Source organism: Eptatretus burgeri, chromosome 11, assembly GCF_056783735.1.
Source record: "Eptatretus burgeri isolate ZD-2024b chromosome 11, Ebu_testis_v1, whole genome shotgun sequence".
Lineage (NCBI taxonomy): Eukaryota > Metazoa > Chordata > Myxini > Myxiniformes > Myxinidae > Eptatretus > Eptatretus burgeri.
Genome location: NC_140971.1, coordinates 3,510,131 through 3,536,745, shown reverse-complemented (window position 1 = coordinate 3,536,745; position 26,615 = coordinate 3,510,131). Strand labels below are relative to the sequence as shown.

General features: G+C 49.5%; 2 protein-coding genes across 9 annotated transcripts in view; one reads left to right on the top strand and one right to left on the bottom strand.

Moving 5' to 3' along the window:
• The window catches only part of LOC147016322 (gamma-tubulin complex component 5-like), a 48,802-nt gene extending 44,432 nt beyond the window's left edge, over window positions 1-4,370 (top strand). For 3 of the 5 annotated variants that reach the window (XM_085847756.1, XM_085847753.1, XM_085847754.1), the window contains 2 exons: window positions 3,462-3,547; window positions 3,832-4,370. In XM_085847756.1, the coding sequence (XP_085703882.1) occupies window positions 3,462-3,547; window positions 3,832-4,045 (300 nt within the window). In that variant the 3' untranslated portion in view covers window positions 4,046-4,370. Of the gene's footprint in view, window positions 1-3,423; window positions 3,548-3,831 lie in introns of all 5 variants that reach the window. The other 2 variants (XR_015049639.1, XM_085847755.1) reach the window with 2 other exon arrangements.
• PIK3CA (phosphatidylinositol-4,5-bisphosphate 3-kinase catalytic subunit alpha) lies at window positions 4,206-20,675 on the bottom strand. Of its 4 annotated transcripts, none has more exons than XM_085847749.1 (16): window positions 20,345-20,675; window positions 19,853-20,056; window positions 14,859-15,326; window positions 13,207-13,416; window positions 12,832-13,082; window positions 11,930-12,175; window positions 11,610-11,804; window positions 11,138-11,419; window positions 10,915-11,039; window positions 8,066-8,312; window positions 6,820-7,023; window positions 6,250-6,629; window positions 5,906-6,076; window positions 5,714-5,831; window positions 5,484-5,635; window positions 4,206-5,394 (listed from the first exon to the last, which is right to left on the bottom strand). In XM_085847749.1, the coding sequence occupies exons 3-16, from the start codon at window positions 15,208-15,210 to the stop codon at window positions 5,133-5,135; spliced, it is 3,195 nt and encodes a 1,064-aa protein (XP_085703875.1). In that variant the 5' UTR covers window positions 15,211-15,326; window positions 19,853-20,056; window positions 20,345-20,675; the 3' UTR covers window positions 4,206-5,132. The 4 variants fall into 4 exon arrangements, with proteins under 4 accessions (XP_085703875.1, XP_085703876.1, XP_085703878.1 ...); XM_085847750.1 differs by having other exon boundaries at window positions 20,349-20,675; XM_085847752.1 differs by having other exon boundaries at window positions 15,189-15,326; window positions 20,345-20,674.
• Between the last annotated feature and the right edge of the window lie 5,940 nt (window positions 20,676-26,615).

Sequence of the window (26,615 nt, the reverse complement as noted above, 5' to 3'; positions counted from 1 at the left end):
ATGGGTTTTGGAGGTAAACACTGAGTCGAGACATGGATTAGGTACACGGGTTTTGGAGGAAAACACCAAATTGAGACATGGATTAGGTACACGGGTTTTGGAGGTAAACACCGAGTCGAGACATGGATTAGGGACACGGGTTTTGGAGGTGAACACCGAGTCGAGACATGGATTAGGTGCATGGGTTTTGGAGGTAAACACCGAGTCGAGACATGGATTAGGGACACGGGTTTTGGAGGTGAACACCGAGTCGAGACATGGATTAGGTGCATGGGTTTTGGAGGAAAACACTGAGTCGAGACATGGATTAGGTACACGGGTTTTGGAGGTAAACACCGAGTCGAGACATGGATTAGGGACACGGGTTTTGGAGGAAAACACCAAATTGAGACATGGATTAGGTACACGGGTTTTGGAGGTAAACACTGAGTCGAGACATGGATTAGGTACATGGGTTTTGGAGGTAAACACTGAGTCGAGACATGGATTAGGTACACGGGTTTTGGAGGTAAACACCGAGTCGAGACATGGATTAGGGACACGGGTTTTGGAGGTAAACACCGAGTCGAGACATGGATTAGGGACACGGGTTTTGGAGGTAAACACCGAGTCGAGACATGGATTCGGTACACGGGATTTGGAGGTAAACACCGAGTCGAGACATGGATTAGGTACACGGGTTTTGGAGTTAAACACCGAGTCGAGACATGGATTAGGTACACGGGTTTTGGAGGTAAACACCGAGTCGAGACATGGATTAGGGACACGGGTTTTGGAGGTAAACACCGAGTCGAGACATGGATTAGGGACACGGGTTTTGGAGGTAAACACCGAGTCGAGACATGGATTCGGTACACGGGTTTTGGAGTTAAACACCGAGTCGAGACATGGATTAGGTACACGGGTTTTGGAGGTAAACACCGAGTCGAGACATGGATTAGGGACACGGGTTTTGGAGGTAAACACCGAGTCGAGACATGGATTAGGGACACGGGATTTGGAGGTAAACACCGAGTCGAGACATGGATTAGGTACACGGGTTTTGGAGGTAAACACCGAGTCGAGACATGGATTAGGTACACGGGTTTTGGAGTTAAACACCGAGTCGAGACATGGATTAGGTACACGGGATTTGGAGGTAAACACCGAGTCGAGACATGGATTTTGGAGGTGAACACAGAGTCGAGATATGGATTCAGTACACGGGTTTTGGAGATAAATACCGAGTCGAGACGTGGATTAGGTACACGGGTTTTGGAGGTAAACACCGAGTCGAGTCATGGATTAGGTACACGGGTTTTGGAGTTAAACACCGAGTCGAGACATGGATTAGGTACACGGGTTTTGGAGGTAAACACTGAGTCGAGACATGGATTAGGTGCATGGATTTTGGAGGTGAACACCGAGTCGAGATATGGATTCAGTACACGGGTTTTGGAGGTAAATACCGAGTCGAGACATAAATTAGGTACACGGGTTTTGGAGGTAAACACCGAGTCGAGTCATGGATTAGGTACACGGGTTTTGGAGTTAAACACTGAGTCGAGAGATGAATTAGGTACACGGGTTTTGGAGGTAAGCACCGAGTCGAGACATGGATTAGGGACACGGGTTTTGGAGGTAAACACCGAGTCGAGACATGGATTAGGGACACGGGTTTTGGAGGTAAACACCGAGTCGAGACATGGATTCGGTACACGGGATTTGGAGGTAAACACCGAGTCGAGACATGGATTAGGTACACGGGTTTTGGAGTTAAACACCGAGTCGAGACATGGATTAGGTACACGGGTTTTGGAGGTAAACACCGAGTCGAGACATGGATTAGGGACACGGGTTTTGGAGGTAAACACCGAGTCGAGACATGGATTAGGGACACGGGTTTTGGAGGTAAACACCGAGTCGAGACATGGATTCGGTACACGGGTTTTGGAGTTAAACACCGAGTCGAGACATGGATTAGGTACACGGGTTTTGGAGGTAAACACCGAGTCGAGACATGGATTAGGGACACGGGTTTTGGAGGTAAACACCGAGTCGAGACATGGATTAGGGACACGGGTTTTGGAGGTAAACACCGAGTCGAGACATGGATTCGGTACACGGGATTTGGAGGTAAACACCGAGTCGAGACATGGATTAGGTACACGGGTTTTGGAGGTAAACACCGAGTCGAGACATGGATTAGGTACACGGGTTTTGGAGTTAAACACCGAGTCGAGACATGGATTAGGTACACGGGATTTGGAGGTAAACACCGAGTCGAGACATGGATTTTGGAGGTGAACACAGAGTCGAGATATGGATTCAGTACACGGGTTTTGGAGATAAATACCGAGTCGAGACGTGGATTAGGTACACGGGTTTTGGAGGTAAACACCGAGTCGAGTCATGGATTAGGTACACGGGTTTTGGAGTTAAACACCGAGTCGAGACATGGATTAGGTACACGGGTTTTGGAGGTAAACACTGAGTCGAGACATGGATTAGGTGCATGGATTTTGGAGGTGAACACCGAGTCGAGATATGGATTCAGTACACGGGTTTTGGAGGTAAATACCGAGTCGAGACATAAATTAGGTACACGGGTTTTGGAGGTAAACACCGAGTCGAGTCATGGATTAGGTACACGGGTTTTGGAGTTAAACACTGAGTCGAGAGATGAATTAGGTACACGGGTTTTGGAGGTAAACACCGAGTCGAGATATGGATTCGGTACACGGGTTTTGGCGGTCAACACCGAGTCGAGACATGGATTAGGTACACGGGATTTGGAGGTGAACACCGAGTCAAGACATGGATTAGGTACACGGGATTTGGAGGTAAACACTGAGTCGAGACATGGATTAGGTACACGGGATTTGGAGGTAAACACCGAGTCAAGACATGGATTAGGTACACGGGTTTTGGAGGTGAACACTGAGTCGAGTCATGGATTCGGTACACGGGTTTTGGAGGTCAACACCGAGTCGAGACATGGATTAGGTACACGGGTTTTGGAGGTGAACACTGAGTCGAGTCATGGATTCGGTACACGGGTTTTGGAGGTCAACACCGAGTCGAGACATGGATTAGGTACACGGGATTTGGAGGTAAACACCGAGTCGAGACATGGATTAGGTGCACGCAAGTTGACACATTCAGCAGATGACTTTTTAAAATCTTTTTCTTTTTGCCCAAAATGCCTTCATGAGCATGAATAACCTGTTGGTGGTGCTCTTGCGAGTCTGTGTAACAGGAGTACATGCCTGAAAATGGTTTTGTGTAAAAACTGGTGAAGCGTTTAAAGAAAAAAAATTGAAATTTATTTTCCTCCGTTTGATAACTCATGTTTAACATCTTCAAATGCAATGTTTGTGCAGCGTGAGGAGGAAGCGATACATTTTTCTGCCGATGCCATTGTCCCACTCTAATAATTTGCAGCGAGCGTTTCCACTGCGTTGCCTGTGCTGTCTGTGCAGAGAGCTGCACTCCGTGGGGCTTTGCTGCACGTCCTGGACGTCGCTTTAACATTCGCAATGCAGTGGAAGGACACCGGAGAACTCGGGTAAACCTGACAAGTCCCGTTAACTGAAGCATGTGTCACTCAAGTGGATCGCAGGTCCTGAAGTCGGTGTTGCACCAGGATGACAGTTTTTATCGGGCCAGAACAAAACCCTTACCATGCCTGATTTTGGACCTTCGGTTCAAGTTCAATTCATCCCATTATTCACCATATATGAGCATCGGTACTCGCACCAAATGTATATCCAAAGTGAACAAGATGAAGCGTAACGATGATGTGCATGACTCGAACAGCGGACTCATCCATGTGATCTGATCCTCTCACAGTCCAGATGTTGTGCAACGACTGGAGGGCGAGTTTGCTCATTCTCGTGACCTTTGCCTTGGTCTGCTCCAAGAGGCCGTTTGCCAGCGTCTCGGGCAAGACCGTGAGTTGCATCTCCCACCCCCCTTCTCTCCAAGTTATCTCCCGTTACCCCGCACTTCCTGTGATGTCCCACGTGTTCCTCACCATGTGTTGCAGTGGAAGAGCTATACCTGAATCTCTCCACAAACCGACCTAACCCGTCATAAATGGGGTAATCCAAGCGGAATTCCTCACCAGACAGTCGTGTGAGAGCCTGTGCTCGTACAGATCCAGATGAGTCCAATGTTGGGAATGACGAGGTGCAAATGTAATCGAACGAGGCACAGCCAGGATAGTGGGTACAAAAGAAATACTGTATTTGGGAACAAACAGCATAACAGGCAAACAATGGCTTCACGCAGGAGAGAACGATGAGGAGCCGCTCATTCTTTACTCCATTAGTGTTTTGTAAGATACAGCATGATTGTTTAAAATGAAAATAAAACATCCACCTGTAGTACATCCTTGGGGAGGTGCATCATTTGTGCAGACTTGCCAATAATGACACAGTCATACACGCACTGCATGCTGGGTATAAAACTACAAGGAAACAAAGGGGTGGGAAAGGCTCAGGGCAAAGTATTGGGGTTGGAGGGGAGGATGTTGGAAATTCCAAGGGATGGAACTTTCAGTGCATTTTCAATGGACTTAGAGGAACGTTTCCCCAAAGCTCGGTAACAGTGCTGGCAAAGCGCCATATATACGTTTATTTATAACAATAATAATAATAATAATAATACATTTCCTTATGCAACACGCCCTGTGTACATATAGACAATGGAGATGCCGTAACAGCTTGTGGCTGACAAGAGCCCTTCGAGGGGGCAGGGAAGAGAGGGGACGAGTTGGTGTAAAAACAGTATGGTTGGGACAGGATGTGAGAAGGGTGAGACGCGACAGAGAGTCGGCAGAGCGATGAAGCCAAACTCGAACCCTGGAACATCACATCACAATTCTCTTCTTCACCACAAGAAGAGGCAATAAGAAAATGAAAACACAAGCTAAAGGAAAAAGGCGAACGGACCACGGCAAAGTTGGACTTGGTCACTGCCGAATCCTCACTTCCTGCACCTTAGCGCTAAAAGCCCGGTCGAATATCTGCACGAGGTCCACACTCGGCTCGACGATGCATGGCTCGTCCAACACGATTCCTGACTCCTGAGAGTCTTGTACCGACCTGTTTGGGCCTGACCTCTGGTCTCACCCGGCTCCTTGGTGGGTCCTAAATGTGCCGAATGGTGTGAAAGATCCAATCGACCTTGGTGGTCCATCCTCCGTGATGGGCGTCGTCCATCTGTTTCATGAAGTATTCTAACGCATCCTGCTCAGACCGTTCTAGCGCCAACGTTTTGCGTAGGTAGGCCACATCATCAAACGACTGCAGCTCTGGCATTCCCGACGACAGCATCATGGAGAAGAGGTTGATGAAAAGGTTTGCGTGCTGCCGAATGGCCAGATATGCCTTGCAGCACATCTCCTGGAAACTGAGGAGGAAACAGGATGGGTCACACTAAGAAACAGACCGCATGGGAGGGACAGTGAGGGGTGATGGGAGTTAGAGGTGGCCATTTACCGATCAAACTCTTCGGTTTTGCTGTAGTCCTGGTTTCCCTTTCCAATGACCAACAAGAAGTCCTGTGTCAGCACAAATGGCACACGCTCACGCTTGTACCCAAATTTCTTCTTCTTATGGTCCAGGAAGTGCCCGAAGTCTATGTGGAACAGCTAAAAGAGAAGGGATGGGATATTTGAGGTGGCTACGATTGCACACTGTAATTACTACAGAATCATTACAATCATTACCTGCCCATCATCCTTCAGCATTATGTTGGAATTGTGCCGATCACCAATCCCGAGGATGAACGTCGCCACGCAATAGCCAGCGCAGGACCGTGTGAAGAGGTCAACGGCAGCGTCGTACCTGGAGAAACGGGCCGAGTGAGCGATGGCAAACGACACGGCGGATGTGGCAAGAAGAGAAGAAACATTACGTACGCCTCTCCCTTGTTCCTCTCTCTCAGCCATTGGTGCAAAGTGTGGCTAGTGAACTGGAGAGCACCCTTAAGACCACCTTTGCATTGGATCTGCATGATGGTACTCGAGTTCTGCACCACCTCGATGAGTCCCACACAGTCCCCAATGGATAGGCAGCCGTATGGGAGCATTCTGGGAGAAAGAACAGAGACCAACCAAGACTTGAGGAATTCAGAATTGGATTAAACCTTTTGTCCCGGTTATTATGGTAACAAATATTGGCGCGCACACACGGTAGTTTGAAAAATGACAACATGAATGTCATGAAGCACTGCCATAATTTGGTGGTGTACATGTCTTCGTACCGTAGATCAAGCCCTTGGTTCTGCCAGATGTTCTCCATGATCCTGATGATTTGCAAGGTCAGCATGTCTTGTCGCAAGTCATCTCCATTCTTGAAAATGACCTCGTTGTTCTGAAACAGAAGCTCGGCCATGATATCGGGGTTCTCCCAGTTGAGCCACAGTGGGCGTTTCGCCGAGGACATTATCCGACATTCCTCGAGGCGTAGGTTTCCGAGCTGGTGTGCAGGATTCAGTGGAGAGATGAAGCCCTGGAGAGCCTCCATGAAGTCGGGCTGCCTCATCTGTTCAGCCAAAAACCTCATCTGGACTTTCTGAGTCTCATCTTTTTTCTCCTGCTTCAGCATGTCTGTCAGGTTGGTCAGCTTGTCCATTGCTTCCACCTGGATAGTGGAGAAACTCTTATGTCAAATAATGGTGCAAGCATGGAGTAGATAACAAGGAACAACAACAACACGGGTACCACAGAAATATGTCGGCAAATGTTTGCGTTCCTAAATTGTCCATGACCGAGCAAAAACTCAACGATGGACCAAACGGCTAGCATTCTGTAGTTTGTGTTTGTGTGCAGACCTGGCGATTGAGGTGCTTGAGGTACATCCCACAAGTGCGGCAATAGGCTTCGAGCAGCAGGCCGAAACGCTGGCACACGTACTTCAGGTGCATCTCGGATTTGAGGTGCCAGAAGAAGAAATGCCCGATGCGCTGATTAGTGAGCGCCTTTTTGAGCAGGAACCGTGCAAGGTGGTTGTCCAGATACTGCTCGTACTTTAGGACCTGCAAGGTGTAGCAGTCGGACCTTTTAAACAAAGGAATTGTATTACACGGTACAAGGGAGGGAGTCCCATTAAGATCAACGGTATTAAGTCCGATAGTATCGGATGCGGATTCCCTGCATCCCTTCGCCACATTGGTACACCTTTGTTTCTCAAACGGTACATTTGGCTTGCATTGGCCACAAGCCAAATCCTTCGGCCTTGCCTCGGACTGTGTTCCGCCGTCTTCATTTCCTGACCGGTAAGCAAATCTTTCTGCAATTTAAACGGTGTCCATCTTGATGATGTACTTTTAAACGGCGCACTTCCCAAAGTACATCTTGATGATACATTCACATCGTTTTTCTTTAACTTCTCACCTTTTATACTTTAGTCTGTTTCCTGGTGCATGTAACACAATCAATTTTCCATGGTCCATGCCGTGTGGTTTGTTTGTAGGCCACGCCACTAATTTCACACCCATTTTATCATCCATATATATATATATACACAACTTTTCTGTTCCTTCTTTACCTACATCCAGTCCGTGTGGTGTTAAAAAGAATCCACCATGTTGAGATGAAGACTTATCAAGAAGAACGGTCCGCCCAACATATCCGTTCAGCTTCATGCGACGCTACATTGCGACGGCATCAATTGGCAAGTGTAAAAGCGAAGATAGTTGGGCCTTTCCAAGAATAACCTCAAACAGACGTAAACCAATCAAATTGTGTTTTTTCCCCCTTTCACGTGGAACCGTGTCCGCGATTGAATGCCTGTGTAACGAAATCCGATTGCCTTGTGCTCATTTGCAAGGCTCGAGTTGAAGATCAATGTGTGTCGTCGGTCGGCAAGGGTGGTAGTTGACGACAGATCAACGGAACAAACGTTAAAACCATTGACTTTGCGGCTAGAAAACGCAATTTGTTCCGAGTACTGTGCTTTGTACAAGGGAAATGCCACTTGTGGGACAAAAGGTCAAATCTCATAATTATGACAAATGCATGGTGAAAATATTGTACTTGATTTGAAGGTACCTGCACAGTGCACACCCTCGCACACACCTGTACGAGTTGGATGAGGTATTGCGAGAGGCGATCATCCGTTAGGCCGGCCTCCAAGCATTTGCCCGCAAATTCGCGAGCACGTGGGTCCGGATAGTTACAGTCCAGCAACTCCAGAGCGAGCTCAGGCCTAAGCAGAGGCCAGTCCTTCAGCAGCCAGTACACCTGCGCCGTCTCATCCCTGGAGTACCACTTCACAGCCAGCAACAGCTTGGGCAGGACCTCAGGGATGTTGTGGTAGTGTTGTCTATGGGTGGGTGGGAGGGTGCGTAAAATCTGGGCCTCGATAAATGGCTCGCAAGAAACCTCTGATGCTGTAACTCGAAACATCGATTTGAAAAACACAAAGTGCACCCCCCCCCGCCACCCCACTTCTCTAATATACCCTCCCCCTCTAATTCACAAAGCAGGAATGTGTATGATCCATTCAGGCCCAAACAATGCCAGATGAGTCCCTTGTTACTCTCACCAGAGGAGAGGGTATTGCATTTGGGTTCGTTCATTTGTTTGTCCGCACTGAGCATGTGTATTAATTACATTAGACCCTTTAAGACCCCCAAAACGCTTTAGAACCCCACAAGACTCTATGGGCGCTGTGACACCCTTTAGAATCCCGAAGAGCCTTCGATTCCTTTCTTCCCTGAAGACCTTCACACCTTTGAGACCTTTTAATACCTGGTAAACCTATTTGACCTTTTCAGACAATTCCAACCCTTTTGACCTTAAATTACACCCTTTTGACTTTTTAAGACCCTTTAGACCATATCGACGCTTTAGACCCTTTAATTTTTTTTTAATATACAATGTCCATATGCAATACAATTTTAAATATACAATTTAAGAGATAACACACAGAACGTACAAGGGGCACAGGAGAGGAGGGGGGGGGAGAGTGAAGGACAAAACAGTGGGGAACAGAGACATGAAGAGATCTGTGGAAGGAAGAGGGATGGGGCGGGGAACATGGGGAATACAAGATGGACACTATAGGGACTTTCAGGAAGGAAAGCAGGGAATTTGAAGGAGGTGGGTTTGAGGTGGATTAATGGGGGTAGAAAAGATCGTGGTTTTGGATAGGGGAAGATGAGAGATGGTTGTGAACAGATGTTTTGAAGGCCTGGAGGGAAGGATGGGATTGAACAGAGTGAGGGAGTTTATTCCAAAGGCGGGAAAAAGAGGAATGAAAGAGTGAAGGTGAGCAGTGATTCATGATTTTGGTAGTTTTACCAGAAGGGGATTGTTGGCGGACCTTGAGCACCCTGCAGAAATATGGGGGGGGAGAGGGGAGAGATTGCAGACAGAGCAGGGGGGGGGGGCGAGACCGGAGAGGAGACTGTAGAAGACAAAGTCCACCGACATGCCTGCGGTGAGAGAGTGAGAGGTCCAAACACTCAGCCTCATCACGGGAGATACCAATGATCCTAAATGCCTTGGTTTCTACAGCGTGAAACCGAGAAAGGTGGGAGGCAGGAGCACCAGCCCAGAGGGGAGAGCAGGACTCCATGAGGCTGCGGACGAAAGCTTTGTACATGGTCAGGAGCTCAGGTGGGCCGAGGAAGGACTTTGCACGACGGAGGATTCCCAGTTGGTGACTGGCTTTGGAAGCTAGGTTGGAAATGTGGATTTCTCAGGAAAGACCCATTTCGACCTTTCAAACCTTCCCACCTTTCAACCTTTAGACCATTTGACCTTTACACATTTACAACTAGACCATTTCTACGTTTCACTTGCAATCAATGACCTTTCATTTTCATAAATCCTTCCATTTATTTGCCACACAAATCAAGTCCTGGCGAGGGTATGCAATCTCCGATTGCTCTTTCTTGGTCGACTTTCACTTGCGCCCTTGGCAAGAACAAGACGCACACACTTCCGCTCTTTTTCCCAAAAGGTTTGTATAATTGGCTCCATGAGTTGAAAACTTAAATCAACATTTCTATTTCATGTTGCACTTGATGGAGTGAGCATTTGAGTTTTGTGGTGCATTGTGCACAGAGTGCTGTGTCATTAACCGGTTCAGTTTATTTTTTAACTATTACGATTACTACTTCTAGAACAGCCACAATTAGTCCCACACAATTAATGGGAAATTTTCATCCAACTGTGTCAACAAAATAGCCATTCACCAACTGGCTGGCGAGGCCTGCTGTTAGATTAAAGGTGATTTGGGTAGGAATTATGAAATTGATCAGGATGCCGGAGATAGCTTGTCTACTCTGTTGAGAGACACCGTGGGACCTTTAATGTCCGCTCACCAATGTAAGGGCTGGCGTGACGGCTTAGAGATATGCACACTCGTGTCAAAGCTGTCAAGCCTGGATTTGAATCCCGACCCAGCGATAAACTGTCACCCCGGTGTTTCACAGGTCGGGCGATTCATAAATGTGTGTGCCGTCCCTCGGCTGGATGTTAAACTTGCCATCCCGTTTGCCAGCATTAGTTGGTGGACGTTAAAGACCCCCATGGTGGTTCACAAAAAGAATAGACGAGCCATTGCTGGCATCCTGAACAACTTCCAAATTCCTGTCCAAACTACTGCTGAGAAGGCAATGGCAAACCACCCAGTATAACCCTTGCCAAGAAACAGCTTCAGCAGCTCCGACACTCCAATAGAGTCTGCCAGATTAAAACCTGAACTAAAGTAAAGTAAGCACACAGGACAACCGGCTTCATGTCATTCTGAGGTACGGCAAACGCATCGACGGAACATTCTGCCCACAAAGCACCAGTATGCCAATGTATAGCTGGGTCGGGAATCAAACACGGGAGGACATCTCAAAGATGATTTGGGGCAAACGAAACTCGTGTCATGGGTGCAATCCCGATTCTGAAGGCCCCGGGTTCATTACCGGTATCTCCACAGCAGATCCTTTTCCTGTTCCGTGATGTCAGACAGCGCGTCCCGGTTGCAGATGGAACGAAGTTGTTCCCGATCCGGTTCGCTCGGCTCACCATCCTTGCCTCCCCGGCTGCCCTGTACGGGCCGGACAGTTTACAGTTGAACACGTTCCTGATTGATTATCCAATCGTGATTAGTTTATCAAACGGATGCTGAAACCCGGAGATGCTTACCAGCGATGACAACGAATGGAGGTCTCGCTGGAGACTCCGCCGCCCGTGATCTTCTATCATTGCGATATCTGGGAACTTGACAACGCCATTATACCACTCAAATTCCACCTCGAGGCACGGCGTCTCCTGCTTGTTGGGGTTCGAGCCCGATATCCCGATTGGGTTGAGCAGGTCCTCCAGACCGTGGGGAACGGGCCACAGGTGCAGGGCCATCTTTCCGGCCACCAGCGTAGCCATGTAGTCAAAGAGGTTCACATTTCCCCACGCCAGTGGGCAATGTTCCTGGGGTTTGGAGAGAGAGAGAATATATGTCGAGAATCGAGAGGAGATCAAACATGGATCATTTTGAACTCACTGGGGAAGTAGCAGTGGTGGAGAACATCGATGAAACTCCTCCTGCTTGAACATCACAGGACTCGCAAGGTTTCGACAACCACGTACGACCGACCCAAGCCCTGCCCTTTGAACTCACCTCTTTGGCTCCGCCCTTGCGCCCCTTCACGGAGCAGATGGAAAGGCAGAGCCGAGCGGCACGAGGCAGGTCCGCAACATAAATGTCGTAGGTAAGCCACTCGTTCCACTTTGGGTTGGAGCAGGGCACGCGCTGCGTGTTCACGTTATCGCAAAGAGGCTCTCCACCGTGGAAGATACCGGTACGAACATAAATCTGGAGATGCACATAAAGGAATGCTAATGGGTCAATGATGCAGTTTACAAAACCATTGTAAAAAGAGCAGCTATTTCCGGAACGGTCACACGACGACGGCACCACGCGCTCCGGCACAGGCACACCTTGTCAATGTCCCTGACGTTGACGTTGACGTAGGTTGCACAGAGCACACGCAAGCGCAGAGGCCCGGTGACCATCCATAGTGACTTTGCAGACGACTCGCCGTTCATGTAGGCTGGGGCCACAGACACACGGCGGGCGTACCACGGCAGAGAGAATGCGGTGGAAGGGAGCTGAGTGTGCAAGCTCTCCTTGGTCATTAGCATGAGATTGGGAAGTCGAGTGAGCGCCATGCAACTGCGGATGTACTGACGGTATAAAAGGGGAGGGGTGACGCCTCATCTTTCATGGTACCAACCAAAAATACCATCGCATCATTCACCTGGGTGGACATATGCAGCCGTTTTCCTCGTCTCACTGAGACATATTGGAAAAATATGTCTGTTTAAGCAAAAATGTTTGGATTGGGATTTGTTTTTTTATTTATCTGCAGCAACTCGGACTCATCCAGGAGCTTGCACACACTACATGATACACAAATCAACAGTACTGCCCGTTTGATTTGAACCTGTGGATCCCAGCATCACAAACCAGTCTCGAATCGGACTACCAATGCAGGCAAATGATCCAGTTCAAACAATCTGATAAAATGGAGTCGTGAACGACGGGACGAAATATCAGCCTGGACGGGGACACGCTCGCAACACTGTCGAGAGCCCGTGCTCGATGGCTAAAAAGTCCTGAACACATGCAGCTCACTCTTGAGATACGATGCAACTCGAGCATCATTCCGACCTCCCGAGTAAAGTTGGGTTTAATGAGGTTACCAATCATTAGCATTCATCAGGATCTCCAACATGTGAGATGCTAAAAAAGCCAAACACAAGCTCGATTGGTTAATCTAATCGATTTGATCTACCTCCTCGACCCTGAGAGTTAAGACCGTCTTGGTGAAAGCGCTCACCTTGTACTGGGACAGAGGAAATCGCTCCAGCAGGTAGTCATCACATCCGCACACCTTCAGGATGTACTTTCCCTGATACTCGTTCACGCAAAGACGCAGCTGTTCAGCTGAAAGTGCCATACTACGCGTCTTCTTACGAATCGCCTCGGCGATCACCTGTTCAGGCGTGGCGTCGTGCGGTACTCGCACTGTGTACTTTTGCTTATCGTTGCTTGGGGACACAATCACCCATATAACAATTATTATGTAACCTGGATGGAAGGGGAAGGATGAGGTGGAAGGGAACGAGGTAAACAAGAGTTCAGAGCACAGAAGGGTTGATGCCGTGGTAGAAGCAAGGTCTTTATCTTGACGACAGCTGTGCCAACTGCTTACCCTTATCCAGGCGGTTCAGGATGTGTTGCGGCAGGTCCGGTGATGACTCTATATCCGGGGGGTAGACGTACAGCGCGAGGCTGTGCGTTCCATTGGCGTCCCGCGCCTCGACAGCGTCTTTGCAAACAGCCAACACGTTCCTGCGGAACTCCTGGACCTCGGGATCCTTGAGAAGGTCGAACTCGCACACCGGCATGCCGATGGCAAAGCCTGAGAGGCACACGCGTGGCTCATGACTGATGCACACGGCAACAAATAGTGTACACGCCGTCTGTTCACAATCACTTGAAATTCCGTGTGCATATCGCTCTCAATCGTTGATGATTACGGAAAATCGTACCGAACAGAATGTATGCCATCACATGTCCCCCCATCTTCGCCAAATTATCATCCGAGATCGGGGTGTGCGACAGCCAAGCTGACAGCTACTGAACCATATACTCTTCACACGGACAGCCACTCTCTGCAGCTCATTGTTTACAAGCAGTGTGTATGCGGGTCAAAGGCAACCCAACACGCACACATCCTCGATCCATTAACACGTGACCTTGTTGTTAGTGGTTTCACCAAAAGCTTTCGCTGCTCTAAGCGGTTTCCTCGCACTTCCATTATTGTACACAAGTGGAAACGCGATGCACAAGCCAACAAGAGTAATGCCATGGCCGCCATAAAAGGTTTCCTTTGTTTTGATGTCGGCCTCAGGTGATGTAAGAGTTGTGCAAACATTTTTTTTTTGATCACGCGGTGTAACTTGACGAGTTGAATTCACCGTAAAGTGGGTATGCGTGCCATCTATCAGGTGATGGTTTTGGCTTTAGTTTGTAGCGTATCTCTCACTCGAATGTCGATTACCAAACATGACCACACTGGAAGAAGAAGAAGAAGAAGAAGAAGAAGAATCATTCCTTTTGTGTCTTCAGACACACAGGATTGCAAAAAGCAGTTTTTCCTTGGCTCGGGGGCACGATCCCAGACGGGTCACCACTCTGACGCAGCATACTCGAACGGCTCACTTTGCTGACCTCGGAAGGATGACAGGCTAAGTTAACCCACCTGGTGTTGTTTTAACGGCACGACGGGGGCTCAAACTCGGGACTCTAAGATCTAAAGCCAGTCACCTTAACCATTAAGCCAACACCAGGCTTCTACCCCACTGGGCCTCCGTCCAAAATTCAATCTTCCACCATCCCACTCCTACGTGATTCCCATGGCCAAGTTAAATCGAACCATCATGTCACACTTGCTGTGCACGGCAAATCAACCAGAATGAGAGTTTCAAAGCACGGTGGTCGGATCTCGACTTTGTGGCCACAACAGCGGCACCGACTACGGTCAAACGTCGTCACAATGAAGAACGTGAACCCGGGTAGGATATCGCTGGGTCTTCCAAAAATGGCATTATTGCGTTAGCACGTGTCGGTAAAAGTGGAGCTGTATCTCCGTTTTCGCATTGTACACAACCGAGTGGCACAATGAACACTGGTAAGCAAGATGATCCTGCGGTCCAGGGTATATCATCCTCCGGTCGTGCGATGTCAGCGTTACATTCTGCCAAGCGAGCATGAATCAAGAATTCCATTCGGAACCGTGGTGTGCCGGCATAAATCGACACGTGTGTGCGCGCACACACACACGCACACACCTGTACTTACCTATTTCTCTGTTCAACATTTTCTCTTCTCGGTTCCCCACGGGCTCCACCACCTTCAGTATAGCCTGGAATAAACGAAGGTCACAGAGCCGCCGGGTTTCATCGTAGAATTCCTCTCTTTCGGCCTCCTGCGTCACCCCTACGAAGATGTACGTCCCTTCGGCCTGCAGCAGGTGACCCAAGGGGTACTTGCGTGCCTCTCGGAACAATTCGCGCTTAATAGAAGCCAGCGTTGCTTCGCGGACGCATTCGATTGTCACGAACATGCCGTTGGGCAGCAGGCAGTCCACAAGGATACGGGGGGGCATGAGGTGCAGCCCCCATAGCTCACCGGAACTCGGCCGTGGAGGCATGATGGAAAGGAGTCACGGGCCCCGGGTAAGAATCCCAAAAGCCGCACCTCGTCTGTCAGCGCCGTTCAGCCCGAGTGTGTCGAACCTTCCGAGGCATTCTTCGAGGCAAGGCGAACCTTCGGGAATGAAAAGGCAAGGTGAGGAAAGTACCGGTTGCCGGAAGGAAATTGCGAAGAGAATTCATCATCACTCGGTCCGACACAAGTCCAACAAAACGTACTCCATATTATTTATTTATGCCTCTTAGAGTCGGATGCACTAAAAGGAGACGATTAAATTAAGGAGGGGGTGTGCGAGATCAGGACGTAAAGCTGTGCAGAGTGCATGGAACGTTGCATTCGTCAAACTAGAACGGCACTCGGTAGAGCGCATACCACTGGTAGGCCGGATCCGGATTCGAACCTGAACCAAACTCGAATTGCCTTGTTCTCGTCACCTACCCAACTCATCCACCAAGTTTTGCCATGACTCGTCCATAAGTTTTTGACATATTGTGCTATATATATATATATATATATATATATATATATATATATATATATATATATATATATATATATATATATATATATATATATATATATATATATATATATATATATATATATATATATATATATATATATATATATATATCGTTTTTAGCTTCATCTCTCAATGGTGAAAATTCAATGAAAACATTCTCGGATCCGGATTCGAATCTTTGCCAAAATCGAATCCATTCATCATTGTTACACATCCAACCTGTCCACCAAGTTTTGTCCGAATCTCTCCTGAACTTGTTGAGGTATCCTGTTCACAGACAGACAGACAGACAGACAGACAGTGTGAAAACATGACCTCTGTCTCCCTTCGGTGGCGGAGATAATGAGACTACACATCCGTCATTGACAGAATAATCATGGATGCTTTGTGTCCTTTACAATGTACGAAGCAGACGGTGCGGAGCAGACGATGTAGACGGTGGCTGTTCATTATCGGTTCACCATTTTCATTGTGTGAACACCTAAACAACGTACATGATGTTTGTGTTTGTGAAATGAGTGCTTCGTTCAAAATGAGTGACGGGACTCTGCACCGGCGTCCGATTAGATCATCCGCAAACGGTGACACTGAGGGCGGAGCTCCTCGAACACCCTCCTCTCTGAGGGGTGCTCACGCCGTCCTATCCATGACCGTGGAGTCCCGATGGTGTGTGTATGGGTGTGTGTGTGTGTGTGTATGGTATTTGTGTGTGTATGGTATTTGTGTGTGTGTGTGTGTATTGTATATGTGTGTGTGTGTGTGTGTGTGTATTGTATATGTGTGTGTGTGTGTGTGTGTGTGTGTGTATTGTATATGTGTGTGTGTGTATGGTATTTGTGTGTGTGTGTCTGGTATGTGTGTGCATGTGTGTGTGTGGGGTGGTGTGGTGCTATGTGTGTATGGTTTGTTTGTGTGTGTGTGTGTGTGTGTGTGTAGTGTATGGTGTGTGTGTGATGGTGTGGTGCTATGTGTGCGTGTGTATGTGGTGTAGTGTATGGTGTGTGTGTGTGATGGTGTGGTGCTACGTGTGTGTGTGTGTATGGTATGTGGTGGTGTGGTGTGTGTGTGTGTGTATGGTATTTGTGTGTGTGTATGGTATGTGTGTACATGTGTGTGTGGGGGGTGGTGTGGTGCTATGTGTGTGTATGGTTTGTGTGGTGGTGTCGCGCTATGTGTGTGTGATTTCTGTGTGTGTGTGTGTGTATGGTGTTTGTGTGTGTGTGTGTGTGTGTGTGTGTATGGTATGGTGTGTATGTGTGTGTGTGGTGTGTGTAGTGTGTGTGTGTGATGGTGTGTGGCTATGTGTATGGTGTGTGTGTGTGTGACGTGTGTGTGTATGGTATGTGTGTGTATGGTATGTATGTGTGTGTGTGTATGGTATGTGTGTGTGTATGGTATGTGTGTGTATGTATGGTGATATGTGTGTGTATGGTATGTATGTGTGTGTATGGCATGTGTGGTGGTATGTGTGTGTGCATATGCTATGTGTGGTGGTGTGTGTGTGTGCATATGGTATGTGTGGTGGTGTGTGTGTGTATATGGTGTAGTGTATGGTATGTGGTGGTGTATGTGTGTGTATATGTGGTGTAGTGTATGGTGTGTGTGTGATGTATGGTTGTGTGTGTGTGTGTGTGTGTGTGTGTGGTGTATGGTGTATGGTTGTGTGTGTGTGTGTGTGTGTATGATTGTGTGTGTGTGTGTGTGTGTGTGTGTGTGTGTGTGTGTGTGTGTGTGTGTGTGTGTGTGTGTGTGTGTGTGTGTGTGGTGTGTGGGTGTGTGTGTGTGTGTGTGTGTGTGGTGTGTGGTTGTGTGTGTGTGTGTGTGTGTGTGTGGTGTATGGTTGTGTGTGTGTGTGTGTGTGTGTGTGTGTGGTGTATGGTTGTGTGTGTGTGTGTGTGTGGTGTATGGTTGTGTGTGTGTGTGTATGGTTGTGTGTGTGTGGTGTATGGTGGTGTGTGTATGTGTGGTGTATGGTGGTGTATGTGTGGTGTATGGGTGTGTGTGTATGGTTGTGTGTGTATGGTATTTGTGTGTGGTGTATGGTATGTGTGTACATGTGTGTGTGGGGGGTGGTGTGGTGCTATGTGTGTGTATGGTTTGTGTGGTGGTGTCGCGCTGTGTGTGTGTAATTTCTGTGTGTGTGTGTATGGTGTTTGTGTGTGTGTGTGTGTGTATGGTATGGTGTGTATGTGTGTGTGTGGTGTGTGTAGTGTGTGTGTGTGTGTGATGGTGTGGTGCTATGTGTATGGTGTGTGTGTGTGTGACGTGTGTGTGTGACGTGTGTGTGTGTGTGTGTGTGTGTGTATGGTATGTGTGTGTGTGTGTATGGTATGTGTGTGTGTATGTATGGTGATATGTGTGTGTATGGTATGTATGTGTGTGTATGGCATGTGTGGTGGTATGTGTGTGTGCATATGGTATGTGTGTGTGCATATGCTATGTGTGGTGGTGTGTGTGTGTGCATATGGTATGTGTGGTGGTGTGTGTGTGTATATGGTGTAGTGTATGGTATGTGGTGGTGTATGTGTGTGTATATGTGGTGTAGTGTATGGTGTGTGTGTGATGTATGGTTGTGTGTGTGTGTGTGTGTGTGTGTGGTGTGTGTGGTGTATGGTGTATGTATGTGTGTGATGTGTGTGGTGTATGGTTGTGTGTGTGTGTGTGTGTGGTGTGTGTGTGTGTGTGTGTGTGTGTGTGGTGTATGGTTGTGTGTGTGTGTGTGTGGTGTATGGTTGTGTGTGTGTGTGTGTGTGGTGTATGGTTGTGTGTGTGTGTGTGTGTGGTGTATGGTTGTGTGTGTGTGTGTGTGTGGTGTATGGTTGTGTGTGTGTGTGTGGTGTGTGGTTGTGTGTGTGTGTGTGTGGTGTATGGTTGTGTGTGTGTGTGTGTGTGTGTGTATGGTTGTGTGTGTGTGTGTGTGTGTGTATGGTTGTGTGTGTGTGTGTGTGTGTGTATGGTTGTGTGTGTGTGTGTGTGTGTATGGTTGTGTGTGTGTGTGTGTGTATGGTTGTGTGTGTGTGTATGGTTGTGTGTGTATGGTTGTGTGTGTGTGGTGTATGGTGGTGTGTGTATGGTGTATGTGTGGTGTATGGGTGTGTGTATGGTGGTGTGTGTGTATGGGTGTGTGTGTATGGTTGTGTGTGTGTGTGTGTGTGTGTGTGGTGTATGGTGGTGTGTGTATGGTTGTGTGTGTGTATGGTTGTGTGTGTGTATGGTGTGTGTGTGTGTATGGTGGTGTGTGTGTGTGTATGGTGGTGTGTGTGTGTGTGGTGTGTGGTGTATGGTGGTGTGTGTGTGTGTGGTGTATGGTGCATGGTGGTGTGTGTGTGTGGTGTATGGTTGTGTGTATGGTGTGTGTGTGGCGTATGGGTGTGTGTGGTGGTGTGTGGTGTATGGTGTATGGTGGTGTGTGTGTGTGGTGTATGGTGTATGGTGGTGTGTGTGTGTGGTGTATGGTTGTGTGTGTATGGTGTGTGTGTGGTGTATGGTGGTGTGTGTATGGGTGTGTGTATGTGTGGTGTATGGGTGTGTGTGTGTGATGGTGTGTGTATGTGGTGTGTGGTGGTGTGTGTGTGGTGGTGGTGTGTGTGGTGGTGGTGTGTGTGGTGGAGCGTGTGTGTGGTGGTGCGTGTGTGTGGTGGTGCGTGTGTGTGGTGGTGCGTGTGTGTGGTGGTGCGTGTGTGTGTGTGTGTGGTGGTTGTGTGTGTGTGTGGTGGTGCTGTGTGTGTGTGTGTGGTGGTGGTGCTGTGTGTGTGTGTGGTGGTGGTGTGTGTATGTGTGGTGTATGGTGGTGTGTGTATGGTCGTGTGTGTGTGTGTGTGGTGTATGGTGGTGTGTGTGTGGTGTATGGTGGTGTGTGTATGGTGGTGTGTGTATGTATAGTGGGCGGTGTGTGTGCATGCTTGTCACAAAAGAATGATGTCTTGTATCAGGACTATACCATGGTGTAACGGGAGGAGTGAGGCTGTGGGGTAATGTCCGGGTCTATACCATGGGGGTAAATGATAGGGGCGAGACTGTGGGGGTAATGTACAGGTGTATAAGAGGGGTCGTTGTTGGAATAAACCGAGCTCTGATCAGGAAACGTAGAGAGACCATGATGGAACTGATCGATTACCTGTAAGTGCAATAAGAATGACGTTCAACACCAAAGGTCATGAAGGAAGCTGGAACATCGCTCCGAGTGGAATCCAGACAAGGTGTGTGTGAAGACTCGTCCACTCACGTACAGGTAGGTGATCAAAGGAAAGAGTGCGAGTCAGCGAAGCTCCACTCATGTCTTACTCATCATTTCCAAGAGCGTCACCGTGAGCCGTTCCATCTAAACAAGGGAGGGAAGGTGAACAGAGCAACCACCTGGTCTCGGGTCCACGTCAGGTACGAAGGATGGGAAATGTCACCCACGTGCTCGGAAAGGTGACAGATTGGATCGAAACACCAAAAAGGTAAAATTTCATTTGGAGGGAGATCTGCAACCAAGATCCAAGGAGGTCCATCATCATAATCACCATCACCGTCACCATCACCATCACCGTCACCACCATCACCACCACCACCATCACCACCATCACCATCACCACCATATAAATAAATAACGTTTCCAACTCACCAACCTTCCCCACCCTAGTTTCGGAACTCGTCGGCCGCTCGCTCGGTCCACCCCGGACGGCACCCGGCTCGGGGCGGGCCGAGCGCGGTGCACTCAGGAGTCGACCGCCGCGGCTCCGGGCCGTAAAGAGAGGCCACGAAGCGGCCACGGGGCCGCCATGCGCACGGACGGGGGGCGGGTGAGGGGGTCCGCGCGGAATCCGCTCACGGGGGGCGGGACGAGGGACGAGCGGCGCTGAGGGACGAGGTGAGGGAGGGACGAGGTGAGGGAGAGACGAGGAGGTTCGCGGGACGAGCGGACAGAACGCGCCGCTTATGGCGGAATTTCCTGCTCAGGCCGACAGGGACCGAACCACTGTGCGACGGTCGGGCGGGTGATGGCCGACGGACGTCCGTCACGTTACAGCGTCTCTTCGGTTATTCCGACTCGAGACCCTCTTGATGTCCTCATCGTTACAAGACACGACCGACATTTCCCTCTCGTGCGCTTCCTCAGTTTGTGAGACGACGATGTGAGCGATCCAGCCCCCTCACCCCCCCCCGGAACACTTGGTACAACCCAGATGGCTCATTGTTTACCCCTCGGTCTCCGTTCATTGAAAACCAGCGAAGTCCCAACGAACCTGTTCGTGTCGCTCATTAAACACGGACCTTCGGGTCCGCTCCTCGATTCCCGCTCCTCGAGTTCCTGAACGTTGGTGTTTATCGGGATATCATCAAATCGCATCCAACGCACCAATTCCCAACGGTAAACATCAGCGACGACCCTCCCGCGGACCCTCTCGGGTAAACTTCTCACCGTCAGACGATTTGTTCTCTTGTTCGTTTACAACGACACCAGGAGGTAACCACCACCATCGTCGTCTGTTCGAATCCAGTCCGGTGTTCACATTCGCTCCAGAGCGTCGGACTGGGAAACCACCACGACGTCCTTGTAATGTGACCATGACCTGCTCTGTCTGCATCCCCCAGGTGCTCTCGAGAGTGACGTCATGCCACCATGTGCTACGAACGTGACGTCATGCCACAAGGTGTTACGAACGTGACGTCATGTCGGTTGCTACAAGTATGACGTCATGCCACCAGGTGCTCTCGAGTGTGACGTCATGCCACCAGGTGCTCTCGAGTGTGACGTCATGCCACCAGGTGCTCTCGTGTGTGACGTCATGCCACCAGGTGCTCTCGAGTGTGACGTCATGCCACCAGGTGCTCTCGAGTGTGACGTCATGCCACCAGGTGCTCTCGTGTGTGACGTCATGCCACCAGGTGCTCTCGTGTGACGTCATGCCACCAGGTGCTCTCGTGTGACGTCATGCCACCAGGTGCTCTCGAGTGTGACGTCATGCCACCAGGTGCTCTCGAGTGTGACGTCATGCCACCAGGTGCTCTCGTGTGTGACGTCATGCCACCAGGTGCTCTCGTGTGACGTCATGCCACCAGGTGCTCTCGTGTGACGTCATGATACCAGGTGCTCTCGAGTGTGACGTCATGCCACCAGGTGCTCAAGTGTGACATCATGCCACCAGGTGCTCGAGTGTGACGTCATGCCACCAGGTGCTCTCGTGTGACGTCATGACACCAGGTGCTCTCGTGTGACGTCATGCCACCAGGTGCTCGAGTGTGACGTCATGCCACCAGGTGCTCTCGAGTGTGACGTCATGACACCAGGTGCTCTCGAGTGTGACATCATGCCACCAGGTGCTCGAGTGTGACGTCATGCCACCAGGTGCTCGAGTGTGACGTCATGCCACCAGGTGCTCTCGAGTGTGACGTCATGCCACCAGGTGCTCTCGTGTGTGACGTCATGCCACCAGGTGCTCTCGTGTGACGTCATGCCACCAGCTGCTCTCGTGTGACGTCATGATACCAGGTGCTCTCGAGTGTGACGTCATGCCACCAGGTGCTCGAGTGTGACATCATGCCACCAGGTGCTCGAGTGTGACGTCATGCCACCAGGTGCTCGAGTGTGACATCATGCCACCAGGTGCTCGAGTGTGACGTCATGCCACCAGGTGCTCGAGTGTGACATCATGCCACCAGGTGCTCGAGTGTGACGTCATGCCACCAGGTGCTCTCGTGTGACGTCATGCCACCAGGTGCTCTCGAGTGTGACGTCATGCCACCAGGTGCTCTCGAGTGTGACGTCATGCCACCAGGTGCTCTCGTGTGTGACGTCATGCCACCAGGTGCTCTCGTGTGACGTCATGCCACCAGCTGCTCTCGTGTGACGTCATGATACCAGGTGCTCTCGAGTGTGACGTCATGCCACCAGGTGCTCGAGTGTGACATCATGCCACCAGGTGCTCGAGTGTGACGTCATGCCACCAGGTGCTCTCGTGTGACGTCATGACACCAGGTGCTCTCGAGTGTGACGTCATGCCACCAGGTGCTCTCGTGTGACGTCATGCCACCAGGTGCTCTCGAGTGTGACGTCATGACACCAGGTGCTCTCGAGTGTGACATCATGCCACCAGGTGCTCGAGTGTGACATCATGCCACCAGGTGCTCAAGTGTGACGTCATGCCACCAGGTGCTCTCGTGTGACGTCATGACACCAGGTGCTCTCGAGTGTGACGTCATGCCACCAGGTGCTCTCGTGTGACGTCATGCCACCAGGTGCTCTCGGAGCCTTGACAACTGCACCGGTTCGGTGTAACGTGAGCAAAACGGTGATTTCAGTGTTCATTGCTCCAGTTCAACGATATCGTGTTATTTTAATTTTGATAATTACATTAACAATGTAAATACAGTATAACATTCATGGTCGAGCAGGGTAATTGATCAACAGGAGCCGTTTCCTTTTCTTTTCCTTATTAATTAAGATTTATTTTCCACTCGATCTGCGTAAACTGCCAATCTGCAGGTGGGCCAAACATTTGAACATTAATTTGCATATTTGCTCCCTTTGGCCGGTTTGAGCTCGCTTGGGCGACCCACCCGATTGGTGGATTTGTCGAGCGACCCACCCGATTGGTGGATTTGTCGAGCGACCCTGACAATATCTGCTGCTCTTCCTTCGCTCCAATTGGTTCTTCTGACCACGTCCTTGTTAAAGTGGACATCTCTCTGGCTGTCATCAGAGAACCACCTCACCGCCGTCGAGTCTGGCATTTCACTCAAGCCGACTGGCAGGGTCTCCGAGCAGCCATCAAACTTACAGACTGGTCTCCTATCACTACTTTCTCAAACATCAACTCATCCTGGGAATTCTTTCAAAGAAACTTGCTCTCCCTCATGCACAGATTTATCCCCTCTCGTGTTCAGTTGTCTTACCCTTCCTCCCGCCCTTGGTTTACTGAAGCTTGTGGCGAGGCAGTTGTCCTGAAACAACTTGCCTTTGCCTCATGGAAAGCAAACCCAACTGAGGGCAATCTCAGTTCTTTCCACAAAGCTCGGAACAAGTGTGTATCTACCCTCAGGAGAGCCAGAAAACAACATCTTTCTCATCTCAAGTCTGAACTCTCAGACCTCTCTCCCTCCTCAAAATCCTGGTGGCGTTTAATCAAATCTGTTTCTGGTGTATGTTCCCCCTCCATCCCCTCCCTTACCTCAAATGGCCGCACTGCTGATTCCACACGTGATAAAGCTGAATGTCTAAACTCGGTGTTTGCAGCTAAATCTTGTGTCCCAAACCCATCACTATCTCTACCCACTTTACCCAGTCGCACCCAACTGTCCCTGGACTCTGTATCCTTTTCTCCTGACAAGGTGGAGAGCTTGCTTTCAAACCTCGAGTCAGATTCTGCAACCGGTCCAGACGGCATCAGCCCACGTGTCCTCAAAGCCTGCTCTTCTGCTCTTGCTCACCCTCTCTCTGTTCTATTCACCCTCTCATTTTCCCAAGGTCATCTGCCATCTGCTTGGAAATCTGCTAACATCACTGCCCTGCATAAAAAAGGTGCAAAAACAGATCCCTGTAACTACAGACCAATCAGCCTTCTCCCAATCATCAGCAAGGTTATGGAATCCATCATTGCTTCAGACATGAAATCCTTCCTCTTCTCCAATGGCTTGATTTCCAGTCATCAATTTGGTTTCAGACCAGGTCACTCTACCCTGGATATGCTGCTACTGCTCTCCCATCAATGGATGGAGGTCCTCAATGCCAGACAGGAAATCCGAGCCGTATCCCTGGACATATCACGTGCTTTTGACACAGTCTGGCACCCTGCCCTACTCACCAAACTCTCTTCCCATGGTATTCAAGGCCATCTCCACTCATGGCTCGCAGACTTCCTCTCCTGTCGCAGTCAACGTGTGGCCCTAAATGGAGTTCTTTCATCCCCTCTTCCTGTGCAGGCTGGAGTTCCTCAAGGTAGCGTTCTGGGCCCTGTTCTTTTTCTGGTTTTCATCAATGATCTCTCGGACTCTCTGGAAAATCCTCTATTTCTCTTTGCCGATGACTCCACCCTCTGCCGTACCATCTGTCATCCCTCAGACCGGCAAGCAGCAGCTTCTTCGCTCACTGCAGATCTGGATAAAATCACAAACTGGTCCAACACGTGGAACATGTCTTTCAATCCACACAAATCTCACACTCTCACTATGTCTCTTCGAAAGGACCGTTTACAAAACCCCCCATCCACTTTCTCAACAATCCTCTGGAAGAAGTCTTTTCTTTCAAGCTTCTGGGTCTCACTATCTGCCATGACCTTTCCTGGGAAAGTCACATTTCCAACCTTGCCTCAAAAGCCAGTCGCCGACTGGGAATCCTCCGTCGTGCAAAGTCCTTCCTCGGCCCTCTTGAGCTCCTGACTACTTACAAAGCTTTTGTCCGTAGCCTGATGGAGTACTGCTCTCCCCTCTGGGCTGGTGCTCCTGCCTCCCACCTTTCTCGACTTCACGCTGTCGAAACCAGGGCTTTTAAGATCATTGGCATCTCCCGCAATGAAGCTGAGTCTTTGGGCCTCTCACTCAATCACCGCAGGTTGGTCGGTGGTCTTTCTGTCTTCTACCGACTCCTCTCCAGCCTTGCCCCCCTGCTCTCTCTGCGATTTGTCCCAACCACATTTCCACAGGGCGCTCAAGGTCCGCCAACAACCCCCTTCTGGTAAAACTACCAAAATCACGAATCACTGCTCATCTTCACTCTTTCATTCCTCTTTTTCCCGCCTTTGGAATAAACTTCCTCACTCTATTCTTTCCCATTCTTCCCTTCAGGCTTTCAAAACAGCTGTTCACCACCACCTCTTATCTTCCCCCATCCAAATCCTCGATCTTTTCTACCCCCGATAATCCACCCAAGCCCACTTCCTTCAATTCTCCTGCTTTCCTTCCTGAAAGTCCCTGTAATGTCCATCTTCTCCTCGCCATGTTCCCCGTCCCATCCCCATCCCTCTCCCTTCCACAGTTCACCTGTGTCTGTTCCCCAATGTTTTGTCCCTTCCACTCCCACCCCTCTTGTCTCATGCCTCCTTGCTGTGAGTTGTGTGTTAGCTCTCATTCGAGCCTCGACCAAGGTATACAAAAAAAAAAAAAAAAAAAAAAAAAAGACCCACCCGATTGGTGGATGATTGGTGGATTTGTTTTAACGTGGACTGAAGATAGAGAACAGGCAGAGATGTCGGATAGTTGAGTCGTTGAGGATTCAAGATGGCATTTGAGGGGAGAAGAGACGAGTAGACCTTTTCGGAGTTGGTTGAGCTCAGGGCCACGGAGCATAGCAACACACTCTGTCGCGCATGAACTCATTGAGAGCAGCGGATCCACCTGGCCTCGGGATGGTGAATTCATATTGCACCATTTTAAACTGCTGATCTGTTTTGGGGGCTCTCTCACCTGTATCCACTGTAGCACTTTCACCTGTATCTATGTGAGACCGCGTCACCGTTGTGGAGCTCCGTGTACCTTGAACGGCCTCGAGGGTCTCCCCCCCCCCCCTGAACCCACTGTGCCGCTCTGTGTGCCGTTGGCTCCTTTCGAGCTTCCCTTGCAGTGTGTAAAGGGAATCGCTACACAGGTATAGATACAGGTATAGTGAGTGCTCCAGACAGCTTTGGCTGATAACAGTGATCTCTCCCTCGATGTACTCTCCGAATCTCATGTATCATGTCCCCCCCCCCCCCCCAAGCTCATCCTCCTGTCCAGCCCTGATTCCTCTCCTTGTTTCTTCCTCTTAATCCCTCCATCCCCATTTGATTTTAATTATTCCCCTTGTCCTTTAGCTTCTCCTGCTGGCCCACACCATAATAATGTGTAAGTATCGTTGTTTATTTATTAGTCATTTCATTTTTATGTGTCTATAATAAATAATTTGCTTCCCATCAAGGTGG